The 17,183-nt window shown below is 50.1% G+C and overlaps 1 protein-coding gene across 4 annotated transcripts in view; it reads left to right on the forward strand.

Moving 5' to 3' along the window:
- The window catches only part of CRTC3 (CREB regulated transcription coactivator 3), an 87,832-nt gene that overhangs the window by 57,617 nt on the left and 13,032 nt on the right, over positions 1-17,183 (forward strand). For 2 of the 4 annotated variants that reach the window (XM_011225693.3, XM_011225694.3), the window contains exons 5-9: positions 13-75; positions 2,124-2,224; positions 8,509-8,544; positions 10,400-10,485; positions 12,159-12,208. In XM_011225693.3, coding sequence (XP_011223995.2) covers positions 13-75; positions 2,124-2,224; positions 8,509-8,544; positions 10,400-10,485; positions 12,159-12,208 — 336 coding nt within the window. The remainder of the gene's footprint in view (positions 1-12; positions 76-2,123; positions 2,225-8,508; positions 8,545-10,399; positions 10,486-12,158; positions 12,209-17,183) is intronic. The other 2 variants (XM_034667850.1, XM_034667851.1) reach the window with 2 other exon arrangements.

The raw sequence follows: 17,183 nt of genomic DNA on the forward strand, positions 1-17,183 counted from the left end.
TGGTTTTTAAAGGCAGCAGCATCCTTGGAAAGAAGAAAAGCACCCTGGGTTCAGGCTGACATCTGCTCTTAACAGGTACCTGGGTTGATTGCTCGTAGAAAGAAATTTGAAGAAGACCAATCGATTTGATTGTCCTGATGTTCTTTATATATTATCCAGTTGCCAGAGCGTATTCATGTCACGGGTGTTTATATGAAGTATTTTTAAAAAGCCTAAATCTCCCACCATTTATTGAAAGTCTGCATAGACAGTACCGAATACATTGTCCCCAGGGGGACTACAGGGTTGACTCTTACTGTGTGACTTTGAGTATATTATATAACTTCTCTGTGCCCCAGTTTACTCATCTGGAGAAGGTAGATAACCATACCTCTCTCAAGGGGTGATTGTGAGGATCAAATAAGATCTGTAAGAAACAGGGGAAGCGTTAGCCCTCCACCGACGTTAGCTCGTGTCGTGATCACTCTGGGCTGGACTCCAGCGGTGAGTGTTCTGTGCAGGTCAGTGTTCTCAATCCTGACAGCATCCTTCAAGAATGAATATTATTTTCTGTTTTAAAAGATTAAATGACTTGTCCAAAGCAGCGTAGCTAACATGTGATGGAACTGGGATTTATTTTTTAAAAAACCGTTTATAGTGCAAAATGTAAAACATACACAAAAGAGAAAAGCATTACCAGATGTCCCCGTGCCCACCCTTCAGCTTTGGTCCTCATCCGCGCCGTGCCGTATACCCCCATCCCCTACCCCCATCCCACCCCCGCTAGATAGACTGTTGCACCTGTAAATGTCTCTAACAGGACAGGTTAAGAACCTCTCTTGAAGAAAACACAACTGCAATGCCATTGTTACACTGAACAAAATTAACAGTGATTCCTTAATATTAGCCGACACCCAGGCTGGGTTCAGATTTTCCTGGTTGTCTCTCTGCATTTGATTGATATTCTCTTGTGCCTCTTTGCATCTGTGAAAGAGCTGGAGTCCAGACCCAGGGTTTCTGATCCCAGGGTCCGTGCTCTTCCTGCTGCCTCACGCAGCTTCCGAACCCCCGTACTCTTGTCTGAACACGGCACCGCCATGGCACCCCGTCAGGCCACATGGCTCAATGGCCACCTGAGGCTGTCACCTGAAACAGACCACAGAGAAGCATTTTGAGATAATTTGAAGTCCCTCACGAGTTCTTTTTATGGCAGATAGTTTGACCCTTGGATGAGAAAAAGTAAACAGTCATCCTTTAGAGCTGAGGCCATCTGGGAGAATTCCCGCAATTTGCTGTAGATCAGGGGTTCCCAAACTTTTTGCCTTAGGACTCCTTTACAGTCTGGAAAACCACTGAGGCCCTCAACGAGTGTTTGCATATATGGTTGTGTCCGTTGATGTTTGTCTGTTGATCCTGGAAATGAAAGTGAGAGATTTATAAAAGATGCTTATTAATTTAAAAACAAAAGAACAGCAATAATAAACTCATCCCATGTCAACATAAAAGATACCTTCCTTTAGGAAGTACAGTTATATTTTCTAAAACAAAGAAGAATTTACTGAGAAGAGTGGCATTGTTGTGCCTTGTACGAATCTCTTGAAGATAGCTGCATTCTCTGTTCATGCATTCCATCTGTGGTGACCTCACAGCGTCGCTGCTGGAAACTCTGCTATGCTCATAAGACAATGAGCGCGAAGGGCAAAGAACATTTAGTATTATTTTCAAAGTCGTCTCGACCTCGCATGCTCCGTGAGCCACTACTGTAGGTGACCCTTCATGCGGGAGGACTTATTCTCAGATGAAGAGAATCTGGTGCAGAGAATGCGCTGGTCCCAGCTGTCATCTGAGTTGCAAGGGAAAACAGGAAAGTCCTTAGGGGACACGGTAAATCCAAGCTCTGCGTTGTTGAAATAGATCATTATGCCGTTAGCTTCAAAGTGTAAGACTATACAGGTGCAGATTAAAATCTTTTTGGGTGTGGGCGATCCTCAGCGGTGTTATTGAGGTGCGGGACTTCAGGTAGGTTCAGACTCCTCATCTTACGGGTGTTTGACTTCTCTCCTGTTGGTAATTTTCAGCAAAGAATATTGCATTCTTCTAAGGAAAAATGGATTCTCAGTCAGACTCTCTCCTCCTCCCCTCAGGACCAATTCTGATTCTGCTCTTCACACGAGTGCTCTGAGCGCCAAGCCCCAGGACCCCTATGGAGGAGGGGGCCAGTCGGCCTGGCCTGCCCCGTACATGGGTAAGACACACAGGCCCACCGCTAACAGCGTCTGTGCTTTCTCATTCTGCTTGGAATGACTCGCGCTCCAGGATTTGGCCCTCATCACCTGTATCGGCCACGTGAACCACTCTTGATGTGTCTTCCTGTCCCCGTCTCTTCCTCTCTGATCTTCCCCAGCCTACCTGACCAACACCCTTGGCTTCGTTGTCATTTCCATGGGGCCATCCTTGACCTTCCTCCCTTTGCCAGCCCAGAACTACCCCCGTGTCCTTGTAACATCCCAGGGTTCCTCTAGGCTCACACCTATCTTGGCACCTGTGCCACTTGACTGCCTTCTGCCTTCTCTCCCTCTGCTCAGTGTAGATTTCTTGAAGTCAACATCTTAATGGTCTTACCTCCAGCACGGCGCCCAGCACCTCGGTGATGGGGAAATCACACGCTGGCTTGCGGGCACAGAGCTCTTGCTAGAACACACTCTGGGTGCTGACATCTCACCTGCCAGGAACCAAACCTGGTTCACAAAGATGTACTCCAAGCCTGCCTTCCTTCTGGGGGTGATAAGCTAGTAGGAACAGTGGTGTTGAATTACCTGTTTCATATGCAGATTGACTCTTGTCCACAAACACTTAAATCTGGTGTTTGGTCTTAAAACAGGGGAATAAATAAATCTTGGTCAGGATAATCCCCGCCTTTCTGGTTTTCTTTATTTTTCAGACCATTCGAACATTAAATAGCCTCTGTTGGGAGAATGTTCAAGGTCTTACTTCCTTGCACATAGTAGGGGTGGGATTTAGTAGTAACTGTTTCTGTATTTGTTCCCTTGGTGTGATTCATAGACGACTGCCTTTGCCTAAACATTCCCTTACATTTCAAGTGTGAGATCTTAGAGTCGGGCTGGGCCATCTAGCCATGTTGTCACCCATGGGAATGGGAGTGTCAGGCTGGCAGGAATGTGGGAACTGGACAGGAGCCCGCGGCTCGCTGCTTAGAGAAGCGGGGTCTATGGGGAGATGCGCTCGTTTAGCTCCAGGAGAGGCAGAGATGGGAGCATGTAAGCAAAGGCCAGAAAGGCCGAGACTGTGATCCAGGGGAGTGCCAGTAAGTATAGCGACACCTGGTCTCCCTGGACTGGGAGGGAACCAGATGGATGGGTTTTGACCCTGGAGCCCCCGATAAAGAGCCGCCTTTCTGCCTCTGCCATTCCTTCATTTCTCTCGTCCTCCCTGCAAAGTTTCTGCTTTGTGCAGAGCACAAAGGGCCCGAGGCCTGGAGAACAGAAGGCAACAGTAGGTGATTTAAATCAAGAGCTTGCAGGCCTGCAGGCGGAGGGAAAAGGCGCAGAAAGGGATTGACTGGGTGAGGTATTTACGCCAGAGGCCACGTAGCCTGTGAGGGGAGAGGGGAGAGATGTAGGAAGGGGTGAGTGAGGAGGAATCAGGCAGAACTCTGTCAGCATTGCTGCTGGCAGACAGAGCAAGAAAGAAATCCGGGAGCAGAATTCCTGGGTTGACTTGAGAATTGAGGTGGTCACTCCTTGTCAAGCCAGCGGCTGGAGATCGTGGGGCCGCAGTGCCTGACAGGCGTGGGGGGCGGGCGGGCCTCCAGCTTCAGCGTCGAGCTGTGGGCCTGCTGGTGCACACTTGCTGTGCAAGTACAGCACAACTCAGAAACACAGCCAAATATGGACGTGTTTACATGGGAAAGCCAGTGTGTTTAAAATATTATTCAAGTCTCCAAGGATGGGGATTATTTCTGGAGAATTATATTTGTTGGTGGGAGCTATTTTAAATAGTTTTGTGTATTTTCCCCTTGTAATTCATTAAAAGTTTTTCATTTTCTTTCCTTTTGGATTTTAAAAATAATCAGCCTGCTTTGCAAAAAGGTATTTATTATAGAACCAACCAAATAAAGTAAAGATTTAAGAAGTGATGGGAAAGGGGGCACCTGGGTGGCACAGCGGTTAGGCGTCTGCCTTCGGCTCAGGGCGTGATCCCGGCGTTATGGGAATCGAGCCCCACATCAGGCTCTTCTGCTATGAGCCTGCTTCTTCCTCTCCCACTCCCCCTGCTTGTGTTCCCTCTCTCGCTGTCTGTCTCTGTCTCTGTTGAATAAATAAATAAAATCTTTAAAAAAAAAAAAAAAAGAAGTGATGGGAAAATACAATTGAAGCCCAGGATTCAGGCTCTAGCAGAAGTAATAGTAACTGCTCGTTCCCTGGGAACCCTTCCTGAGCTCAGTGATGCAGCCTCTGTGTTCCCACTATCTGTCTATTTGTTTGTTTGCAAGCCGATGATAAGGGAGCATCTGCTCTTACTTAACCACATGAGCAATAAACTGGTACATCCAAGAGTAGGAGTTTGTGTCCCCAGAGAATAAAGCCATTAGTCTGTTCGTGCTTAGTAATTTTCACAATGGTTACTGAGTTGCATGACAATTAGGCATCAGTGGTAAGTGGTTGATGTAAATGACAGAAATAAGCTTATACAACCAGACAAGATACTTGGTTTCTCTCTCCTCATTTCATTATCCAGAATCTGTGAAGAGAAGCAATGGCCAGGTCTCCCTGGCGGCAGATGTAGTTTGCCATTTCACATGCGCACTGCCGGCCAGGCCAAGCGTAAGGGCACTCTGTGACCCGGCTCGGGGCTACTCTTCCCTAACTGCCCTCTGCTCCCACGTGGTCGTGGAGGTGGGGGCTGGAGTGGTCCCTGTCCTTTCCAAAGAGATCAAGACTGAAGACTGTGGGAGAATGGTCTTCTCTGCATCCGTAGCTATAGATAGAAGCTGCGTTGTACCAGCTTTGGGAACCGTAGCCCCGAGTTCCTCCCCCAGGAAAGAGGCATGTCTTGGACCTCCGTGATGCTGTGACCTGTTTGATTAAGAAGAATTGTACGTAGAGGATGGAGAGGGGGAGGGCACAAGCATCCCAGATCTAAAGAGGGGCAAAAAGCATCACCCAGGTGGCAAGAGTGCCCACATGGGGAGGCTGAAGCCCCAGAGGCTTGTTGTGAAGGGACCCACCTGCAGCACCCCTGCTCTGCAAACCCAGCCGGTGCTAGGAGGTTAGATCCGTCAGGCATGGGAGCGGGCAGAGGGCACGGGGTCTGTGTTGCACTCAGGAGGTCAGCGCTCAGCAGCTCTCAGGCCTCCCGGGTGCCCAGAACACAGATGCAGCCTTGGCCGCGGCCGTCCCTTAGCCCTGTGGGACTGATATGAGTGAGTTTCCTCTGTTTCCAGATGTCCAGTCACAAAGCGTTCCCTTTCTAGTTTCAACACTTTATTTCTAGTTGTATCCTACGGTATTTTGTTATCCAGTAATAAAAATCCAGGCTTGGATATGTTGGTTCTGCGTTAGCTCAACACCAACATACCAGTTATCACCACCACCGTTCTTCCGCTTATGTGAACGCTAAACCTGGGAGCCCATTGTCTGTAATCACCCACATTCCCACAGCCCTCACACCGTTCAGCAGCCAAGTCCTGGCCCTCCTGTCCCGCAGCGAGCCTCAGAGCGGCCTCTTTCCTGTCCTCACGCCCCGGCCCCACCTCCTTCTTGCCTGGACTAGCCGTTGGGTTTCCCACGTTGTTTCCCTGCCTTTGGGCCTTCTCCTCTCCGTCCATCTCGCACCCTACTGCTAGAACACTCTCTTAGAGCTCAGCTCTAATCCTGTCGCTCCTGTTCCCTGTGTCCTGCCGAGTTCCCTGCAGACTGTTTCAGTCCAGCCTCACGTGCCATGCCTCCTGCCTCGTGCCCCAGCCAGACAACCGTTCTTGCCCCTGCGGGACACACTCGGTCTCGCCTCCCCTTCGCTCTCCTCCGTCTTTGCACTGGGGCATCCCCTTAATTCTCACTCCCCAGCATCCACATTCCCTCCAGCCACAGCAGCTGGACTTTCTGGAGGCACACAGGCCAGAGTTCTAGTCCGAGACCTTGCTTGCGGTGCGATCTTGGGGGTGCTGACGGTACCTGCCTTAGGGCTGCTGTGAGGACAACACAGACAGCCTCACAGTGCTGTGAACCTCGCCCGTAGTACATGAACCGTAATGCTGGCTCTTATTATCATCCTCGTCATTATCCTTCAGGGCCTAGCTCAGGTGCCACCTCCTCCATGAAGCCCTCCTTCTGTGTCGTCTGAGGGAGAGGGGTGGCACTAACAGGAAAGCGGGGGCGGGGGGGTGTCTGCTTGCTACCCAGTTTTCTCAGGTAGCCCTCCGCCGGGTCCTCGTGTTCCGGGGCCAGGTCGGCCTTACTAAGGGAGCCCAGGGTGTTTGGGGTCTTGGCAATGAACAGATGTTGCAACAAACCACAGCAGATTGCTGAATGAAGCTTAGTTTATTATTTGTAATGGGATAATCACTGTTTAGTGGTCAGAGTGGCCAAGTTCCCAGCCCCTTCCCAAGATGAGGGCCCCAAGGAAGCCAAACGATGAATCCGAAGTTTCTCTCCCGTCCTTCTGACAGTGCCGATTGTAGAGATTTGCCGTTCGTCTCTGCATCTCGTTTTCTGACGTTCTGCTCATCGTGCTTTGTTTGTTTGTTTGTTTGTTTTAAGAGTTTATTTTATTTATTTTTATTAAGTGGGCTCCACGCTGGGTATGGAGCCCAACATGGGGCTTGAACTCATGACCTTGAGATCAAGACCTGAACCGAGATCAAGAGTGAAACGCTTAACCGACTGAGCCACCCAGGCGCCCCTTAAGATTTTAAAGTAATTTCTTCATCCAATATGGTGCTTGAACTCAAAATAAGAAGATCAAAAGTGGTATGGTCTTCCCACTGAGCCAGCCAGGCAGCCCTCACCTTGCTTTCTTTAGATATGTCAAATCAGGATTAAGCTCTAGCCTTGTCCAGGTCCCTCAGAAAGTGGGCCAAGGATGGCCTGTGGACAGTCCTCAGAGGTGATTGTTAAATTCCTGGAGCACCTGGGTGGCTCAGTCAGTTAAGCGTCTGCCCTCCGCTCAGGTCATGATCCCGGGGTTCTGGGATCGAGTCAGCAGGGAGCTTGCTTCTCCCTCTGACCTTCCCCCCTCTCGTGTGCTTTTTCTCTCTCTCTGAAATAAATAAAATAAAATTAAAAAAACAGATTCCTGGGCCCATTCTCACACCTGATGAATCAGTCTTTGAGGCTTAGTCCCACGAAGCTGCATTCTAACAGGCTTACCCAAGTCTTTTCGTGCGCTAAAATGAAGTCTTAAATTACTAACTTGAGTTTTGTTTCCAGGGCTGAGAGAAGTTCTGTCTTTATGAGTGTGCTTTATTTATCAACCTGTTGGTGCTCCTGGGGATTCTCAGTGTTGCCCCTGCCCCGGGGCTTCACCGGAATCGTCTGTCTTCTACCTGTTTTAGAGAATTGGCTTCCGCATTCCCACTTCTCACCTGCGCTCTCCCAGCTGGCCACACCTGGCACTCCCTCAGTGCAGGAGCTGGATGAATGCGTGTTGAACGAGTGATCGTTAGACATTGTGTTGAAGCTATGGAGGCTCGTCAGGTTAACTGGTAGACTGCGCGGCTCCAAAAACTTATCTAAACTTTAAGTAAGCATTTAAGTATATTTAAAGGCTCAGAGCTTAAAACCTTGTCTTGATTTTATACTGAAAACTCATTAGTGTATTTGATGGCTCCAAGGAGGATGGTCACATATCACATTCTTGGCATAATTCATGGGTTTTAGCTTAGAGCAACAGAAAATACCATACTTTGTCACCTGCAATATGTTTTATGGATTAAAAATATTTGATTCAGCCAGAATTTATTCCAAGTCAAATGTTTAAAACTTTGCGAATAGCTGTCATACACACTGTTTAAATTGACGGAGACTGCAGATAAATTTCTTTTGAAAATAACTTGACTATTTGCAAGCAATATATATAACAACATACAACATGGGACTTGCTGTCTGTCCCTCTAGACATGCGTGGTACGTGTGAAACAGTCCTGTGGGCTTTTGGAGTTACCTGCCCTCCCACCAACCTGCAAGAGCTTTGATCTGTATTTCTTTATTTTGTGATTTGAATAGGGGTTCTCAGACTTTGTACATTGTTCTTTCAGGACAGAGGCAGTTAAAAAAAATTAAGACTGAGATCATTTTAAAGGGAAAGTAGAAAGGAGCCAACTTGAGATTTAAATAGGCCATACCTATTTTAATTTTAGTAGAAACGCTAATGCACCTTGGATGAACATCGGTGAACCAAAATCACCTTGGAATTTTCACAATTCTATTTCAAATCAGAAAGAGTCACTAATTCTTGGATAAATAAAATTGAAAGCACCACATAAAAGGTTTTTTTTTCCTTTCCCACCAGGTTTCTGTGATGGTGAGAACGATGTACACGGGGAAGGTATGAACTGCTTACACCTACTGGCGCTGAGCGAGACGCTGACCGGTGTCTCCAGCCTCCTCTCACCCTCCTTCATACTTCTGTTTTCAGGACTTTCCCACGTGCCGATGGCAGCTGATCGGTTTGCTTTTCTGAGAGGCTGTATAAAATCCAGGCTACCCATAATCAAGGGCACAGGAGAGGAACCGTGTACTTAGATCACAAAGGCTCCTTGTCATCCAAGTCCCCACAGTCCCGTGGTCACAAGGTTATGCAGGGAAGCAAAAGTTGTAACCACATGAAAATATGAATGAATCGGTCACTCAAACCATTAGTTATCCCAAGACCCTTTCCTTCTCAGCTGTCTGTCTCTTCTTAGAAAGTTTTGCAAGTCAGTAATTGACACACGTACGTAAACAATGTGAGGAAAAGGCAAATTGATCGCAAAACGAAATTGGAGATCTTGCAGGAGATACTGAGTTTTATAAAGCCGTTGATGTTGGAGATCTGCCGAGATGACACTCAAAGCCCCTGACAACTGAGAGAGTGACATGGTTCTTTTATTCACTCGGCACCAGGCACTATTTTCTTTCTCTGAATCTTTATAACCTGAAATTAAACTTGACCAAATAAGCTCTTCATAAGAGAGTGGCTTGAAGACCGGGGTTAGGAGAGACACCTGGGAGGGCTGGGGCAGCCCAGACTATCTGAGCAGACGTGGCGGCCGTCTTCCTGGTGCCCAGTAAAGAGAGTGGCTTGAAGACCAGAGTTAGGAGAGACACCTGGGAGGGCTGGGGCAGCCTAGACTATCTGAGCAGACGTGGCGGCCGTCTTCTGGTGCCCAGTAAAGAGAGTGGCTTGAAGACCGGGATTAGGAGAGACACCTGGGAGGGCTGGGGCAGCCCAGACTATCTGAGCAGACGTGGCGGTCGTCTTCTGGTGCCCAGTAAAGAGCATTGCATCTCAGAATCTGCTCTGCAACTTTGGTCTCTGTTTCAGAGGACCTCTTTCCAGGGTCTGTTATCCTTGAGTATGCGGACTGTCCTGTGTGGGGCTAAGACGGGGCAGCCATGGCCATCACCGAGACCTACCAGTATCTCTTGTGACGCATCCCCTTCCTGACATCAGATGGCGTGATCCCCGTTTCACCTAGCCAGACTTAGAACGATAACGCAGAAAACCCTGGAATGGTCCCTCGGTGCAGAGCTGGCCGTCCAGCGGCTCTGCCTCAGGCCCTCTAGGTTCTCTGTTCCTGTCCATCCCCCGCTCCCAGCCCATCATGAAGCAGCCTCACGGCCGCCCTGTCTTCCCTCTGGCTTTCCTCTTCTCTTGACTCTCCTCATTTGATCCCTCCTGGGCCACTGTGGTCCCTCCCCATCCCATTGGTTTCTATGCTGTCCTTGCCAAGCTCTCCGGGCCGCCGATCTGGCCTCAACCTTCTAAACTTTACGCCTGCCACTCCTTTACTTAGGCCACGCTCCACTGAAGAGCAGCTCGACTCCATAGTTGCCCACCGCCTCCTCGCTTCTAGGCCTTTTTTTCTTATCTCTCCATCTCAGGAATGCCCTTTTTCTGTGCCTCCAAAGGCCTTCGCTCGGTGCCCGGCTGCAGAGGCCCACATGGACTCTTCCCTGTCTACACCGCAGCAGCCCGGCACCCTTGCTTCTCACGGGCCGCCCCTCGCTACTCCTTGCAGTCCTGGGCCGAATCCATATCTTCCTCCTCTGTGGGGTCCCCACAGACATGCTCACAGCCCCTGCTCTAGTACATGGTCAATACATATGTGTCATAGAAGTCATTTTTTTTGCAAAGATAATTTGGCTGAGGGTGGTATGGCTGCCTTCTAAACACAGTGAATATGCTTTTTTCCCCCTAGTGGTGTCTTTCCCGGGCCCATTGAAAGAAGAGAATCTGTTAAACGTTCCCAAGCCACTGCCAAAACAGCTGTGGGAGACCAAGGAGGTAGGGGAGCAATCTGTGTTCGTTACCCCTGAATGTTTACTCTTGTGAGGCCGTTGTAGAATCCTGCAGTGGGGGAAATACGAAGAGCTGAGAAAAAAGGAAGCGAGGCTGTCGGGACAGAGATGGAAGAATGTGTTAGGAAATTATGGTTTAAATGAAACTGACCACAGTTGTGCTGATGAATTAGTACAGTGATCTCTTGACTTAAAATTTTTGTGTGGATTTACTCATTCAAAAAAACCTATCCGACCTTCAATCCTCATTCGTGTTCCTAAAAGCTCAGGAGCCTGGTGACCAGTCATAGGCAGATTTTTCTGTTTTAGGGCCAAACCTTCTCCCCGTCACCAGCCTCTGTGCGTTGCTGGTTCACCAGATACCTGTTTTTTTAATGGAGGGTATTTGACCCAAGTCCTTAGGGAGTCAGTAAGTCAGTCATCTGTTTTATGATTTCTGTGAGCCTCTGAGTATTTGCATGTACGGCTGGACTAGCCGACTGCCACCACGGCTCTCTCTCTCAACCTCACCCAGTGTGGAAGGAGCAAAGCCCATGGTACTTGACTTGGCCTTTCTTCCCGGAGGGAAGCTGTGATTCCTTTGAAAGAAGACAGGTCATCTGTTCCGGCCATTAGTGATGCTCTGTTGCAACTGCTTGTGCTGCCTTAACTCTCCCCATCTGTTCAGTGTTCCTTGGTCGGAGTCCAGTTTCTTCTGCCAGAGCTATCGAAGGCATCATGAGCATTAAGGGTGGACTTGCTTTTTTGTAAAAGCAAGATGTATATGGTGTTTCATCATTTGGGGAGGGGAGGGGGAGATGTAATTTTAAATGCATGTACTTCAGGGCACCTGGCTGGCTCGGTCGGAAGAGCACAAGGGACTTTTGATCTTGGGGTCATCAGCTTGAGCCCCATGTTGGGTGTAGAGATGACTTCAATAAATAAACTTAAAAAAATTAACGTACTAAACAGAGGAGAAACAGCCACACTGTCCCTATGGCCGTGGGAGGCAAAGGTGGTTTTGGAGGCTTTTATCCAAGAACAGCTCTATCTTCGGCAGGGGTGCAATGGCACCCACTCTTCCCCAGGTGCCAGGGACTGCTCTCTCTGGAAAGAGGTGCCCACCCTACTTCTTTGGAATTGCAGCACTCCGTAAATCATTTCTGGGAGAGGAGTTGAGTACATTCGTTTTTCCCAATATCTGTTTATCAAGCCCTGTCGCCAGGCGCTCTAGCTGCAGGGATGGTACAATGAACAAAATAAAACACCCTGCCCCGCTGAAGCTTATGTTCTAGTTGAAATACGTATTTCCTTCTGACATTAATTTCCTCCTTCACCCTGTTTTGTTTTTCTGTTTTTTTTCCTCTGAGGCCAATGGGAAAAGTAATGTTTATTTAAAAACTCTCTCTATAAAATATTGGCCTTTTTGAAGGAAATAATATTTGTCTAGAAGATAAATTACAAGGCAGAAATTAAGAAAACTCAGTAACGTTATGCCTCCCTTGTGCCAGGAGAAGTCTAGTCTGAACGGAAACGGCTGCTGTGTCTGGAGGTGCTCCTTTCCCGCGCTGGCTCTCACTTGTGCTGACCGGAGCCCCAAGACACTTCTACAAAGACACTTTTTAAAAACTTGAATTTGATTTACAGTGAGTAAGCCCAGGTTTCTGTGTCTCTCCCCAGATTCAGTCCCTGTCAGGGCGCCCTCGATCCTGTGACGTTGGAGGCAGCAAGTAAGTAATGTTCTTCCTGTCCGAGGCTCAGAGACGGACTGTTCCAAAGGTTTTCCCAAAGGAAAGTCTTATGACTTTGTCCTGAAACTCTGAAAACTTCACTCGTTATGTGTAACTTGGAAGTCAACTGAACGTTCATAAAAACAGCTCCCTTTGGTACTCATATTTCATTTGTTTAAAGTAATTAAATTACATAACGGCCCTAGCAAGTAAAACTGCCCTAAATACGCATGAGAATAGCACAGCCCAGCGTCGGGGATCACACAGCCCGGCCCTGGAAGCAGAGGCAGGAGCCCGCGGGGCCCAGAGGAGCCCCCGGCCTCGCACGTGTGGCCACGTTAGTCAGGGAAGCTTCCCGGCCAGACGCCGATTGACAGCATGTCCCCGAACGTACCTCCTGCCGCCGAACCGTATACTCACGCGGGATGAACATCCCATGAGGTGTCTTTTACCGCGGTTTTTAAAAATCCACAGAAGGTGAGTAAAAGATTTGCAAATATAAAAAGAGTGCTCGTGAAGCCACGACTTAGCGCGCGTAGTCGTGCACGGCTCTGCTCCCTGGAAGGTGGCCGGCGGCCTGCAGAAGCGGGCAGTGGCCCCGGGAATGCAGACGCGCGTGAGGAGACTGGCCCGAAGGCCGGATGAGGAGCCGAGGGGCTAATGCAGCCCCACGTCCAAGGGCCTCACTCCCGCTGCTCAGGCGGCTCGGTTTCGGGGTTGCACGGCGGTGCTCGGGGAGGAGCTGCTGCTTCTGCGCCGTGGCTGCCTGGAAGAACTTTCTCCCATGGGTGTTCGGAGAGGACAGACCCCTGGGGGCCCGAGGGAGCTGCGTGCCCGAGCCCGGGTACCACGGCGCGCTCAGGGCTCCGCTGCCGCTTGAACCAAAACCAGCGCAGAAGCAGCAGCTCCTTCCGGGGCCAGAATAATATGGCTTGAAAAGGGGACCCTGGCACGATCTGCCTGAGGACCAGCACACGCTTCAGAGAGTCTGTGGATGAAGTAAATCTACTTCAGGCCGTCCTGAAAAATATTATTTCCGCAACTGCGGTCTTTGACAGCAGTGCGTTCAGGGCCTTCCCTACTTTCCCTTTTTTGGCTAAACATAAACTCCTGTGATTAAGAGTCCACTGAGCTGAGATGGGGACTTCTCTTCAGAAGTCAAAAAGCCCTCCAGGACGCATACCCGGATGGAAGAGCGCACACCTAGGGGTGCGGGGCGTCCCCACAGAGAGGGCGAAGATGTTCCTCAAGAACCCTGACAGTTGAGTGATCGGTGCTCTGAGGGCCAGCGTTCCAAAATGGGGCCACAATATTTTGGAATATTCTTCCCCCTCGTCCCCCACCAGAGCTTTAAAGCAGGTGTTTCTTGTATAATGAGTGTTGTTTTCTTGCTCTTATGTTAGAGGTAGAGTCCCATTCAGGTATTTATTGACCCCTAATTCTGGGCACTGGGTAGGGCCATGAACAAAGCAGGTCAGATCCCTGCTTTTAGAGCTAATGCTGTAGCGGAGAGAGACAGGCAGGGACAGTTAAGCAAAGATGTCGTGTGTTGGTAGGCACAGTGAAGAGAAAGAAAGCACAGGAAGACAGGCAAGTGCTTTCTTGATAAGATGCTATGTGACCAGAACGTGGAAGGAAGTGAAGGGGAAAAGGGCTCCAGGCAGAGGGAACAGCAAGGATGGAGACTCCGAGGCAGGAGCGTGCCTGGAGAGTAAGGAGGCTGCTGTCGCTTGCACCAGACGTGAAGTAAGGTTGGAATCGTCGGAGGGTTTTGAACCCTGGATAGCACTACCTGCCTCCTATCAGATTCAAGAGAGGACTCCGGCAGGTTGTAGGTATATTTGGGAAGTTTCTCTCAGCCGGAAAGAAACTGTTTTGAATGTCACCAATGACCTGATTCCTCCCTCTGCCTTCATTCCCACCTGCCGCCCATTAGTCAGCGGGTCCACTGTCATGTGAGCAGCTCTGAGTTCTCAAGTTCAGTTTCCTGGTCCTTGACCTTTAACCGTATAACCGATCCCCTACATCCACCCAATCGGAAAGACAAGGTACCATACTCAGTTTTTCTACCACCAACATCTTTCTTCCTCATCCATCAAATTGGACACCTTTCCTTCTTCCCCATGTCCCCCCAGGCCTGCACAGTTCTTCCAGTCCCCCTACCTCTACCGGGAAAAGAGAGGCCACCAGGAAGGAAGACCCTGCTTCCCTCCTGCCCCTGATTCCCCTCGCCATTCAGTCTTCCTCATCCCAGAGACACAGGTGTTCTCCTGGCCAAGGATGACTGCCTTACCCACCCCCTGGCCCTTGTCTGCATTGGCCATTCTGAGGCCTCTCCCTCCTGCCTGTCCTTCCCTCCCGTGGGTATTCAGCCTTGCCTTCTCTACTAGGTTTTCTCACGGCGTTTAAATGTACTTGTTAAGGAGGGACGCCTGGGTGGCTCAAGTCAGTTAAGAGTCTGCCTTTGGCTCGGGTTGCGATCCTGGGGTCCTAGGATCGAGCCCCGCATCGGGCTCCTTGCTGAGCAGGGAGCCTGCTTCTCCCTCTGCCTACCACTCCCCCTACTTGTGCACACACACACTCTCTTTCTCTCTCTGGCAAATAAATAAATAAAATCTTTAAATGTACTTATTAAGAAGTCTGCTTAGAAAAAGTCCTTCCTTAGCCCTGCATTCCCTTTTAGTTACTCTTAGTTACTTCCTTCCTGCTCGTTTCCAGAATTCTTAGCCACACTTGAAAGAGTATTTACTCTTGAGTCTTTCCTTACTGCTTGTTCACTCCACAGCCCACTGGGGCTTGGCCTCCACCCACACTGCTCCAAGGGAACTGTCCTTAAGAGACGTCCCTATTCCGCATCCTCTTGTACTGTGGAAACTCAGTGTCTGAGACAGGACTCCTTATCGTCCGCATAGCGCCCACCCGCATCCGCGTTGGCTCATGCACTTCAGTGTCCCTAGGCCAGGGGGCCCAAGCCGGGAAGTCAGGAGTCCTTCTCCAGCACCGCCTTCAGTGTCTCGACCCCACCCCCACCCTCTCAACGTGTCTCCTTTCACTACCGAGCAGCACCAGCCACCACGCACGTCTCTGTCCCCAGGCTCTGCAGGCTCTGCTCCTTATGCCAGTCTTCCCTCCCCCATCTATTAGCCACGGTGTCCTCGGAAGGATTACGTCTTTCCCCCCTTCCAGCCTTCCACTGGCTTCTTGTCAGTCTGATCCTCGTGCACTCTCTGCCTACCTGTCCAGTCCCACCTTCCCGCCATATTTCCTGCTGTATCTCAATTCCTCAGCCCTGCTGTGTGGTTTCACACTTCCCTGCTTTGCCCATGCCGTGAACTCTGCCTGAAGTGCTTTTCCCACGTAGACCCTCTGGGTCTTCGAACTCAGCACAGGGGACCCTCAGGGGGGCCCTTCAGCCAGCTGGTTAGCCCCTCCACACCTCAGGCCACCAGGCTCTGTCCCAGCACTACAGACTTGTGTCATGTGGCTGCCTCTCTGCCTTGTCTGAGTCTCTTGAGGCCCTGATGCCTGTGGTTGGTCCCTGGGAGGTGCCGTGTGGACAGCAGCGTCCTCGGCGGAATCCGGTACCCTCCCCCTGCTCCAGCCAGCTTCCTCCAGCTGTTCTCCTCCTCGTCAGCCTCACTGCTCTCTCCCTGGGTCAGACCTGGGCCATCGCTGCCTCACTCTCTGCTCCCTTACGCCGTCTTCCACACCATGACCACAGTGGCATTTTTGAAGTGTCATTCTGCAGCTTAAACAGGGCTCCCTACCTCCCACAGTCCCTGATCCGCACTCTTCAGAACAGCACGTCGTCTTACCCTTGTTCACTTCGCTCCCCACCTACCTCATCTGCTGCTACCCGCCCCTTCCTGGCTCAGCCCTGACACCCTGGCCACTCCAGGCAGCTTCCCTGAGGCATGAGGGAACGTGCTTGGTAAAGTGTTCCTTCCCAGCCCATCCTGACATTGACAACTCATGCTTCTGTGTTCCCACCATCTCTTGTCCCTAATGGTCATCCCACCATCAGCCCTGGCCCCGCATGCCTCCTTCCACATTGCAAGTGCTTGCTTTACCACCGCTCTGTCTCTCCTGCCTGCCCGTGAACTGCAAGAGCCGTGCCCCCAGACCTGGGCTAGGCGGCCCCACCCAGAGCCCCACACTTTATAGAGACCCCACTCCCATGGAGTCTGGAGTCCCGGGGGCCGTCGAAGAACACACCACCTGCCTGAGGGGTTGCAGGGGAATGTGGAGTGTGGCCAGGGCTTGGCCTGTAGGCTGGGGTAGCTACACGGGGGCCCTGTGGTGAGGAGCAGGCTGGGGTGGGAAGAGATGGTGGCAGACTGAGGACCGTGGCCACCTTCCATGTGTCCCAGTGCAGAACTTCCAGGAGCCGGATTAGTCCAAATTTGAATCTGGCCTTCCAGGCTCTTATGGAGGTATAGTTGTCAGGACAGAAACACAGAACATGGTTCATAAAAGGGTTTGTTAATTTGGTTCATAACTTAGACGTTTGAACAGATGGTATGTGGGCCTCCACGCGCACTCCTGCTCCAGGCCTACAGATGTCAGGGCTGGGCCTGACTGCGAACCCACACGCTCGGCTCCTTGGTCTTTGTACCGCCAGCACTCAGCCCAGTGCCCGGCACACAGCGGATAAGTGAATGCTAACATCCTTTTCTCACTTTAAAATTGATGAAAGCTGTAACTAAATATATCTTGGAAGGTATCTGCTCAATGCAGAGAGACTTTTTTTTTTTTTGTGGGAAGATACTTTTCAAACGTAGCAAAAAGCATATGAATATAAAGCCATGCCTCCCAAATATAGGGTAAATTTATGTAGTTTTCAAAAAATTTTTATACCCATCGTCTGACTGGTCTTGGAAAATATTTCTGCACAGAAGGCGTAGATGACATCCTTAGTCTGATTTAACAGCTAAGGCGGTTGCCCTTCAGAGAGGGTAAGCCAAGGATGCAAGCT

This window comes from Ailuropoda melanoleuca, chromosome 9, assembly GCF_002007445.2.
Source record: "Ailuropoda melanoleuca isolate Jingjing chromosome 9, ASM200744v2, whole genome shotgun sequence".
Taxonomy (NCBI): Eukaryota; Metazoa; Chordata; class Mammalia; order Carnivora; family Ursidae; genus Ailuropoda; species Ailuropoda melanoleuca.